General features: G+C 29.9%; 1 protein-coding gene across 50 annotated transcripts in view; it reads right to left on the bottom strand.

The window, feature by feature from the left end:
- Nucleotides 1–12,695, bottom strand: part of LOC106881762 (ryanodine receptor) — a 385,182-nt gene that overhangs the window by 98,473 nt on the left and 274,014 nt on the right. For all 50 annotated transcript variants that reach the window (XM_089360088.1, XM_014932251.3, XM_014932252.3 and 47 more), the window contains 6 exons: nucleotides 8,618–8,753; nucleotides 8,134–8,187; nucleotides 6,670–6,785; nucleotides 5,986–6,158; nucleotides 3,831–3,989; nucleotides 2,191–2,463 (listed from right to left, as the gene is read on the bottom strand). In XM_089360088.1, coding sequence (XP_089216214.1) covers nucleotides 2,191–2,463; nucleotides 3,831–3,989; nucleotides 5,986–6,158; nucleotides 6,670–6,785; nucleotides 8,134–8,187; nucleotides 8,618–8,753 — 911 coding nt within the window. The remainder of the gene's footprint in view (nucleotides 1–2,190; nucleotides 2,464–3,830; nucleotides 3,990–5,985; nucleotides 6,159–6,669; nucleotides 6,786–8,133; nucleotides 8,188–8,617; nucleotides 8,754–12,695) is intronic.

Here is a 12,695-nt window from a genome sequence, read left to right as displayed (position 1 = left end):
ACAAGAACCAAATTAGGGACAAATTGAAAATAACCATTAAAGAAATCCAATGAATTTAAATAAAATCAAAAGAAATCAAAATAAAAACCAATATGAACATTATTAATATGGATATTAATTAAATATTAATATATGATTTAATTATATAATGGAAATTGCATCTACATATATATTTATAAATAAAGCTGTGCCTGTAGCTGTCATAGCTCTATTGCTTATTGTTTTAACTGCAAACATGATGGTGTACAGCCTACAAAGATTTAGTTGAATATATAGATTCCCAAACATATTTCATTCTACTGCTTTTATTTATTTTATTGATTTCTCTTTACTGAACCACTAAGTTATGGTGCATAAATGGACATAAGTGATGACTTATGCTCGATAACTTAGTACAAAAATGCATGGACACATGCATACATACATATATATATGCATTATATATGTACACACATATATATGTATATATTCATATATGTCACCTCACTAATGTTACAGCCCAACTCAGTTCAGGGATCTTGTCATACAAGTCATTTGATATTGTCAGTAGTTCAGATGCCATGAAAATCAAAGCCATATATATTTTATATATATATATTATGGAGATATACTTGCATAGCAAGTGACTTGATCTGAGATTGTGTGCTGAAACAAAAATAATTGCAGTGTGGAAGGTGTTTATAAGCCATTTAAAAAACACACAAAAATCATTAGATTTTGACACAAATAAAATTTAAATGCTGAAGTGAATCTAACGGTTTTTAAATGGCTTATAAACACCTTTCACATTGCAATTGTTTATATATATATATATATATATATATATATATATATATATATACACACATATCAAAGTCATATATCTGGGCCTATAAAAGTTTATTTCCATTATTGTAGTAACCCCATAGATGTGTGATTAGATAAAAAAATGGGTAAGAATTAAAATCAATTTGTTCAAAGCAAACCACACCAAAAGACAATAATAATTAGCATCATCCTATGACTTGATTACTGAATATTAATGGATATGTTCTGGTGAAGTATTGGTATGGTTTTATCAAATGAAATGATGATAGCCTACAGAATCTCTATAAAAAACCATATATAGAAAGATATGTGTGTGTATATGCATATATATATGTGTGTATACACACACACATACACACATACATGCATATATATATACACACATAAAAGAATATAATATATATGACATTTACACCTGTATAATACATATATGTATGGGTATACACACATACATGAATGTATATACACTGACATATTTTATACTAAGATGACTAACTTGTAGTGCATTAGATGATTAATTGATTGATGGTGAGGAGTGATTATACTTTTCCTCCATGGCTGAGTCATTAGTGCTACATGAGTGAACCACTTCTCAAAGATTAGCTTCACAAATAGAAATCTTCAAAGAAACACCAAACATGCTGGTTTAGGAAACAATTTGGAGAAGAAAAACTTCAAAAATATTTCTTGAAGATATATTTACAACTGTTTAGATACTATTTAATCGTTTTGTCATTTAATTTTCGAACCAATCAAACTGCTTTAAATATTGCTCTAATAGGATCATAATTACATTTATTTTAAAACAATGATTAAAACATTTCATTTATTTTTAATTTGCTAAATACCTAAAAAGCTTTAATGTTATTCTTTCATTCTTATATTTTAGGAATTTTATCGTATTTACAATTGATTTAAAATGTATTGTTTCAAAGAAACTTGTTTAATTTTAGATATTTTTATTTACTTATGTATATATATTTCGAAATAAAGAATACAAATACTTAAACTATATTACTTTTAACTTTGTCATCATCATCATCATCATCATCGTTTAACGTCCGCTTTCCATGCTAGCATGGGTTGGACGATTTGACTGAGGACTGGTGAAACCGGATGGCAACACCAGGCTCCAGTCTAATTTGGCAGAGTTTCTACAGCTGGATGCCCTTCCTAACGCCAACCACTCAGAGAGTGTAGTGGGTGCTTTTACGTGTCACCCGCACGAAAACGGCCATGCTCGAAATGGTGTCTTTTATGTGCCACCCGCACAAGCCAGTCCAGGGGCACTGGCAACGATCTCGCTCGACATATATAAGTATTTTCCTAAAAGGTCTTAAATTAAGTTTTTATTTTCCCTATAGCAGAAACTGTATTACATACTCTTATAAGCTTTTCTTTGGTGTACTGCAGTAGCTCCTGCTCTCTTCCGCTGAAGAAACTGAGGCCAATAGGGAACAACCGCTTGAGACAAGCTACATTTAGACTGTTATGAGCTTCTAATCTTTTCTTGTCTTTCTTTCTTCCAGATGTTTGTCTGGTTTGGTCGTCTTCAACTTTCACAACTGACAATCCTTTAGCTTGGCTGGGCATAATCAATGCCATGTTGTCTATCTCATTCTGAGATACAAAGTTTTGTTCTTCTCTCTTGAACAGCTAAATTAATAGAATGGAATGAATATTTTACCAAGAGGAAAATACAACCATTACATGCAACATAAAGACTTTGAGTACCTAGCTGATTGATTGACCAAGCAATTAATCAAATAATCAATTAGTTAACTATTTAAATGACCAATAAGAATAAAGAAGTGAAATAGAATGAGTATGTATGTTTATTTTTAGCATAATGACCCTCCCAAGATATAAGAGAATATTTATTATTTTCCAATTATATAATTTTAATTTATGCAGCAAAATATTTATATGGGAAATCATCCTACTATATATTTATTTGTCAATCAAGTTGATTGTAAACTTATTTCAGTATAGATATATGGAATAAATATTTTAAAAAATGCACATCCAGTCTCTTCATGGGCAGAAAAAATGGGATCAAGTTGAATGGTTTCAGTCCCATTTGGGAGCAGCTCATCACAGGCTGCATATTGACCTATCTTCTGTCCACCGAGACATTGTATAAACTGTCACTGTTATCAAGAACCTCACCAAACTGAAAATCCAATTTTCATATATTTCATTTTCCTTGTAGTTAGGTCAATTAATTAATTATTAATCTACTACGTAGCTTGTTTTGGATAATGTAAATATTTGTTAGAGCATATCTATTGTAGTTGTAGTACTAGTATAAATTTTAGTCTGTGTTGCATGTGAAATTGAAAATACTAAATAATTATAAACAATTGTTTATATAATCTCTCTCTGAACTGAAAAAAGGAGTTGGTCTGTCTATTTTCTGACAGTGCATCAGAGACTACAATTTGCTTGTGTTCAGTCCATGGAGAAAAATTTATTTTTTGATACTTTTCATTTTCTTTGATTGGCTTCAATCCTTTTTTGAAGTGCAACAACGATGTGTTCACAACCTTCAAGGGTTTTAGTTAGATATATTGACCCCAGTATTTAGTTCTCGGTCTGTAACTTATTTTATCGATATTTATCAAGTGGTTAAATCCACTTTGGTATAAAAGGGATGTAACAGCATATCTAAATATCATACAACGTTTTTACTCAACACACACACATACATACATACATATATATATATATATATATATATATATATATATATATATATATATATATATATATATGATGGGCATCCATCTAGTTTCTGTTTACCAAATCCCATTCACAAAGCATCAGTCAGAAGACTTTTGCATAAGGTTCTACACTGTAAGTTGCAAAGTGAACATCCTAATTGCAATGTCATACTTGTGTTAAATATAAACATTAAATACGTTTTTTGGAAAAAAGAAAAAATATTGAAAGCTATCATTTGTATGAAATATAGGAAGAACAACCCTCTCACAAATAATCGAAAACTAAAAAGAAAAACTTACTAGGGACTTTGACCACAGTGTGAAAATGTAGGCTACACAGTTGAAAAGTTCTTCTGCTGCAACAATAGGATTTTTAAGCCAACTTGAACGATGAAGGTCGACGTATTTGATAAGTAGTGGGTAGAAAGCGTACAGGTCCCGTACCAAAACGCCATAATACTGTAAAAGTGAAAAGTATACTCATGAAATACATCGATAATTTTAGTGTAAAATATTTTATAAATAAACCACATAGCATTACTCTGTGTTTACTAAGACATAATTTTAGAATTATATTTCTATTTAGGTATTTACTGGATTTGATGAGCCCATTTGTGTATTAGCTATAGCAGGAATGATTTGAATATATCGTCTATTTATGTGTCAGCTGTAGAAAGAGTCACTTGTGCTGTTTATAGTTCATTTATACATTAGCTGTAGAAAACATTATTTGTATCTATAGTCTAGTTATATGTTAGCTGTAAAAGGATTCACTTACATCTATAGTCTATGAGTTAGTCGTAGGAATCACCTATAGTCTATTTATTTGTAGCTGTAGAAGGAGTCACTTGTATCTGTTGTCTATTTATGTGATTGCAGTAGAAGAGTCACTTGTATCTGTAGTCTGTTTATGTGTTAGCAGTAGAAGGAGCCACTTATATCAGTAGTCCATTTATGTGTTTGCTGTAGGAGTCACGTGTAACTATAGTTCTAATAAGAGCAGTTAGGATAACTGCATCTGCTTGGAGCAGTTCTTGTTGGATTTTAATTTTTGAATTTTGATAATGGAGGAGAAAGAGGAGAAAAGATAGTGTCCATATCTATTTTAAGGCCTCCAAGACTGGTAGAGGATGACAGAATATTCTCAGACCAGAGAAATAAAAAAATGCTTGCAACAGAAAGACTGTTGTTAAAGACTGTCAAGAAGAACATGGAAGTGTTAAACCAGGCAATGGATTAAGTCAGGTACTCAAGAATAAGGACAATCTTTCCAATTGGATTCAACACAGTTTTCATCTACCCAGTTTCACTCACCAGGCTATGTGTTACATGGGATCAAATCTGAAACATGTAACTGAACAGCATACTTTTTAATCACATGATCCAGCCTGCATCTATATCTTATTGGTTGGAGAGAATAGATGGGTAGGAATAGATTTCAAGGTGTTTTTAAAGAGGAAAGATTAAACAAACTGCTTAGGATAGGGTCAATCAGATTAAGTACTCGGAAGTGATGAGGAAAGAGTGGAAAATGCACAAGTGGGTATAATCTTTGGTTGTAAAGAATTACTGCCTATCATTCTGGAGTGCATAGTGTTATCTAACAGGTAAATACTTTTATTATAGACATAGTTTAGGTTGAGAATGTCAATATTAGTGAACTTTAAATCACCTCCTGATCAATCAGAACTATAATAAAAGGCATTCCAGACATAGCCATTCAGTCTTTTTAGGACAATGTCAAGGTCTATAATACCTAATGTCTTCTTTCTTTACTTAAAATAGAAGTGCCCAAATAGAAGATTTGGTGCTGGTGCCAAATAAAAGCACCTGTGCCATTACCACGTAAACACACCCATGCCAGTGCCATGTAAGTGCACCCATACCAGTACCACATAAGAGCACCCATGCTGGTTCCACGTAAATGTGCCTGTGCCAGTGCTACACAAAAGCACTCATGCTGGTGCCACATAAAAAACACCCAGTACACTCTGTGAAGTGGTTGGTGTTGGGAAGGGCATCCAGCTGTAGAACCCATGCCACAACAGACTACTGGAGCCTGTGTAGCTCCCCAACTGGCCAGCTCTTGTCAAAACGTCCAACTCATGCCAGCTTGGAAAGCTGATGTTAAATGATGATGACAAAATATGTACATTTTAGCCATTCAAAAACAAAATATCTGTTAACTTCACTTAAACATTTATTATTTAGGGTTAAAATTTTCCTCTCAGCAATTGCAGCCTGGTCACTGTTTATTTTCTAAACAATTTGTATGTTTTTACAAATGGCTAATTTGTATCTTTCATGCCATAATTGTTTTACTTTCAATATACTGTTTCTGATTAAATCACTTGCCTGGCAAACGCATCTCCAAAATATAAATACACGACATATACAAATACACATCAGTGACATGAAATATATAAACCATATTATTAATATTTATTGTACAAACCTGCTGAAGTTCTCCTTCCAAATCTGAATTATCACTACTGACTCTACGATCAGAGAGTTTCTTCTCAGCATGTTCAACATTCAGAGCACATGTTTGAATCTTTTTAGCTATTGGTAGGAAATGTTCTTCAACCATATATGGTGTTGAGTTACCAATGATTGGTTGAACTCGAGCTAGAAGAGTTAGAAGTAAGAAATTAATCTATAGAGCTCAGTACTACTGTAAATATTATTTACTCATGTGTCAAAAAAAAAAAAAAAATACAAATGGAGATACATGATAAATTTTAACAATTTTAATAAATGAACTTTTTTGCATAATAATGAATATTGTTTCTTAAATGTTTCTAAAATGGAACTAGATATAGTTATTTGAATTAATTTAGAATTGCAAGATTTCATTAGGGAAAATTATTATTATTTTCATTTGAAAGACTGAATACTAATGTAAAGAAAATACTGGTGACAAAAAATGAGATCTTGTGAGATTCATGCTTTTTTAAAGACAGTATTGACATAACTAAAGAGAAATGTGTACAATTGAATGTGATTAATACTGTAATGAATTTCTGTCAGCTTACTACCTTAATTTGTCAGTAATATAATGCTACTTCAACATTTGGTAAACTTGATGAAAAAATAAACATGAAAAGAAAAAAGACGAAAGAGAAAACTGAACACTCACATGCAATCCGATTCATCCAGGAAGCATTTGGATTATTGACATTGTTCAATATGAGACGAAGTACTTTCCCCAATACTTCATTCATTAAAGTTGCTGTTACAGTTGTCACATGATTGCTGGAAGAAATAATTCCAAGGTTTAATTTTAAATGTGACATAAGAGGAAGAATTCTAAGAGGAACAGTTCTTTACAGTTGGGAGTTGGAACATTATGCATAAAATACTCTACATTTATTGGTAGGACAAAGTCTCATACCAAGGTCCTCAATGGCTCAGTGATGCTCAACATCCACATTCTCTTTGCAAATCTCAGATATGGTGGTTTGGTCACATTGCCAGTATGGTTGACAAGTGATCTCTGTAATGTCTCTTTCAGAGTAAGTTTGTAGAGTGGGGAGGGCAGTGTTTGGTCAGTGGGTAGCAAAAGTACAAGGAGGACACTCTTAGAACTTTAAAAGACTTCATCATTGATTCAAAGTCTTGAGGAGATCTTGCTACAGTGACAACTATCTTATAAGGAAAGCTGCCATTGTATCTGAGTAAGCCTGGAGCAGGTGGGCCTAGGAGAAGAGGAACATGAGAAAGTTCAGAACCATAGCACATCAGTTAAAAGAAGGACTTTGACAACTAACCTCAGACACACTTATGAGTAATGACTTGGATATTACCTGTAATTGATATTTGTACTAGAAATTATTGGAAGATTTTTCAAAAATTTCAAGTGCATGAATAACACTTTTATTTCACACCATTTTCTCATAAAAGTTTTTCTTTTAAGGTTTCAGTGAAATATTTAACTTACAATTTGGTTTTACACCAGTTTAAGAAAATTCATTATCTAAAGTATCTTACAAACAACTGAAGAATGTCAGAATTTTAATGACTGGAAATAAATATAAGGATATTCATGGAAAAATTTCATCAAATTATCTTTCATTTTTTATCTTTAACTTGTTTCAATCATTGAATAGTAGCCATGCTGGGGGTACTGTCTTCCCCCTTTTGTTACCAACCTGGCTAAAACAGGCTCTGGTTCTGAGTACAAATATCTTGTTTCCATGAGTTTTGAATTAAAATCTTCCATCAAACCTAAGTCATAATTTATGTTCCTAACACTAGCTGAATGATAACTAAGTTATTTTATTAAATTTTTTGTTATATTTAAAGTAATTGAAAGAAACGCAGAACATCTCAAAATAAATACAGTATCAAAAGGGTTAAAAGGTTTAGTTGAACAAATCAACCCCAGCATTTATCTTTTAAAGACTTTTATTTATTCTATCAGTCTGTTTTGCTGAACTGCTAAGCTACTCTAAGTTAGTTAATCTAAACAATAACAATAGTAACAATCATGTACAGTATGATGATAAATTTAAAGAAAAATAATTTTTTAGAAAAACAAAGAATTCAATATTATTTCTCTTTGTAAAAGTAAACACCAAAACAATGACAATAACTGACTTACCCATCTGTAGAAGAAGCATTGTCTGGTCCTTGAGACCACCAGAATGGTAAATAACTATAAAAATAATAAAATATGTCATTGACAGGTGCATAAATGATTAACTGGTTTATATAAAGTTGATAATACAAGGCAGATAATAGTTTTCTTAATGTTTTTCTTTTTTCTAAAATTTTAAATTTTAAAACCTAATTAAAAATAATTATTTTTTAAACCTTCTATGCAAAGACTGCCAATAACTTTTTACTTTGAATAGGACTGGCTTATGGTCAAATAGCAACAATAACAACTACAGTAATTAAAGAAACAATATTTCTTTACATTTTACATTAAAAGTTGTTTTTTCTTTTTGGTATAATTATTAAGTTATTCTCCCCAAGACAAAGTTTTGAGAGAGATTCTTTTTATGTTATGGCTCTGAGTTTCTTTATTTTTAAGGGTAAAATTCACCTGTGAAAAATGGATATTTGTCAGTGAAGAACCTTACCTGCATAACATTGGCAAAGTGACATCCATAATGTGTGGAGAATCTTGACAATCCCCACCAGATTCAGCAAGTTTGTCAATATCTGTGATGATAGACTCTAAGCCAGGCACGCATTCAGATAAACTGTCCATCACATCTGTGAATAATATTAACAATACAATTGTTTTGTAATTCAGAATTTTAAATAATTATAATAAATTACACTTGGATTCATTACATCTGGCACAAGACTGAAACACATAAGGGAAAACCATGAAGGAATATTTCAGAGAAAATACTTGTCTTCAAAAAATTGAAATTGCTTTTACACTGAAAATTAAATTTCTATTAACAAAGCTTTTACAAGATATTTTTTTGCCATATATTATTCTTATCAAAATTTCCAACTGAGGAAATGTTAAAAGTGATTTTTTTTATGGTAGGAAACTTACTATATACATTTCATATACTTACTATATATTTTATACACTTATTATTTTACCAATATATTTATTAAATGATATGTAATATTAATTATTTCTAATATTTTACAAACAAATATTTTGATAAATTGACAAAATGTTAATTAGAAAAATAACTATTTAAATTATTTGATTGTAATCATTTTACAGAATGTATTTGATTATAAAATATAGTAAATTTGTTTTTAAAAGATATATTTCAATAATGCTTCAGAAATTTCTTGACTTTTATTGGAATAAAATATATTTCTAACATATCTGAAGGCATATATGTATGTATATATATATATATATATATATATATATATATATATATATATATATATATATAAATATAGATATAGATATATACATGCATACATATGTATGTATGTGAACCTAACAAATAACAAAATAATAAAAACAAACTGATAAACTAGACATGTTAGTTAATGTTCTAAAAGTTATAACAAAAAAGTGTTACGAAAGAGGAATTATTTTAAACAAGTTAATAAGAAAACAATAAAAATGTTTAACATTTTGTGTTCATACTAAATTCTAGATACATATTAATTTTAAATATTTAGAAATTGTTTTAGGAGCTAAATATTTAGAATAACTCTTTCATTTCCACTTGTGAATTTTGTTTAAAAAATATTTGGGATTTCGTAACAAAACTTCAGTAGACTATGTTATATAGGAAAACGGTGGGGTGATGGGGAATGGGAGAATATAAGTTATATAACTAAAAATGAAATGCTCTAAGTATTATAGTGATATGAAATTGCAAATATGTCACTTGAATAGATTTAGAAACTGAAGTTATTTGAGGCATTTTGATATCATTAAACTGATATTTAATTAGGTTACTATTATTATTATTATTATTATTATTTTTATTTTTATTATTATCCAGTTCTATATTTAAGAGATGAGGAATTATGTACATTATTTACATTATTTACATTTGATGGATATTTGTCCTCATCTTGTTTTTTGTTAATACAACGTTTCGGCTGATATACCCTCCAGCCTTCATCAGGTGTCTTGGGGAAGTTTCGAACCTGGGTTCTCATTCCTAAGGTATTTTTCAATGTTATTATTATTATTATTATTATTCAGATCACTGCCTGGAATCGAACTCGGAATCTTGGGGTTAGTAGCCCACGTTCTTAACCACTATGCTATATGTCCATGGGCATATGGCATAGTGAATGCTGGAGGGTATATCAGTCAAAATGTTGTGTTAGCAACAAACAAGATGAGGACAAATATCCGTCAAATGTAAATGATGTAAATAATTATTACTATCATTATTATTAAGATGATGGTGGTAGTCATTGAGGTAGTGATGATGATGGTGATGAGTTTATATTGTGCAGCTACTCAGTTTTACCAGTTCCAGAGTATTGCACAGTTGCACAAAATACTAAACTTAGGTTGATGTATAAAGAATTGCAGTTTTTGTTATTTTAAACATTGATACATTTTTTGAATAAACTTTTATTTAGATATATATATTTGGTATAAATTTTGGTCTAATGGTTTATGCTAATGATTTTTGCTAATGATTTAGGCTAATAATTTATACTAATGATTTTACTTTCACAATTTGTTTATATATATATTTTAGTTTGTCAAATTAAATATGAAGAAAAAAAGCAAATTAGCAATTTTATTGTTTGTGTTTGTGCATTTTCAAGCATTTCCATAGCTTACCATGATTGAAGGTCACCAAAAACCCAGCAGCAGCTCAAAAGAACTTCAAAGAATTTATGAGTTTCAGGACTCCATAATTATACCAGAATAAATAGCCTTATGTTTCATTGGCAAAAATATATAGACTGTAATGGTTGTTATTTTGATCCCTATATTGCTTTAAAACTGATAGTTAAAACCTGCAATTATTTTTGCATCAATCTGATATTTAATATTTTTGAAAATATGACTCAAAATTCATGGAACAAAAAAAAAAAACTACTACTACCATTATTATTATTATTATTATTATTATTATTATTATTATTATTATTATTATTATTATTATTATTATTATTATTATTATTATTATTATTATTATTATTATTATTATTATTATTATTATTATTATTATTATTATTATTATCATCATCATTATTAAGGTGACAAGCTAGCAGAATTGCTAGCATGCTGGGCGAAATGCTTAGTGGTATTTTGCCCATCACTACGTTCTGAGTTCAAATTCCACTGAAGTCAACTTTGCCTTTGATCCTTTTGGGGTCAATAGAATAAGTATCAGTTGAACACTGGACTTGATGTAATTGGCTGAGCTACTCCCCTGAAATTGCTGCCCTTGTGGCAAAATTTGAAACCATTATTATTATTATTATTATTATTATTATTATTATTATTATTAAGGCAGCAGGCTGGCAAAATTGTTAGCACACTGGGCAATATGCTCAGCAGTATTTCTTCTGCCACTACATTCTGAGTTCAAATTCCACCAAGGTCAACTTTGCTTTTCATCCTTTTGGGGTTGATAAATTAAGTACCAGTTGAGTACTGGGGTTGATGTAATCGACTTACTCTTCCCCCAAAATTTCAGGTTTTGTGCTATAGTAGAAAGGACTACTACTACTACTACTAATTGCAGCTTAACTTAACATCTGGGGAAAGTTATTGCCTCAATCGATCTGAGTGGGCTAAAATGTGTCAGGATGCGACAAAACAATTTGAGTTGAAGAAAGAGAACAATGAAAGAATTATATCCTACAATCAACAAACACATTCAAGCCAACCCCAGGTAAAATCAAAATCCTCATTGTCCCCATTGTGACTTCATAGCAAAATCCATACCTGATCTTAAATTACATTCATGTATTCATCACAAATAGATACTGCTTCTTTTATTTTCATTTTTTTTAAAACCTTTCCTTCAAGCATTCATATGTCAAAATTGATGCGAGTGACCATTATTATCATTATTAATATTATTATCATTATTATTATTATTATTATTATTATTATTATTATCATTATTATTTTTATTATATTTATTATTTATTATATCATATTATATTATTTCATTATATTATATTATTTATTATTTATTATATTATATTATATTATATTATATTATATTATATTATGTTATTACATTATATTATCATTATTATTGTTTCTGATTTAGGTCCAAAGCCAGCATTTTTTCTGTCCTTCTATATTCTGAATTCAAATTCTACCAAGGTCAACTTTGCCTTTCATCCTTTTGGGGTTGATAAAATAAAGTACCAGTCAAGACTGAAATTGATGGCATCCACTATGACCCTCCCCTCAAAAATTGCTGGCCTTGTGCTTAAATCAGGACTAATTATTATTACAGAATCTTTTATACAGGAATTAATTAACTTCTAAATGTGTAGAGACTTACAGCAATTCTCAAGAAGTAAATAAATATAGTAACAAGAGATAAATGTAAACTCTGTTGTTGTTCTTCCATGTACTATGACGAAATACCCAAGATGCAGATAAGATAGAGATTTTTATTTATTTACGGCCTCAAACATCTCAATACCTTGCGCTTTAGTTTTTTTCCCTTATTATTTATCTTGTTTCTCTCCATGAAATTCAATTGAATTCAGTTGTTGTCTTAAATTCAT

This window comes from Octopus bimaculoides, chromosome 11 (genome assembly GCF_046866305.1).
Source record: "Octopus bimaculoides isolate indiv1 chromosome 11, ASM4686630v1, whole genome shotgun sequence".
NCBI classification, from domain to species: Eukaryota; Metazoa; Mollusca; class Cephalopoda; order Octopoda; family Octopodidae; genus Octopus; species Octopus bimaculoides.
This window is presented reverse-complemented; position numbering and strand designations above follow the sequence as displayed.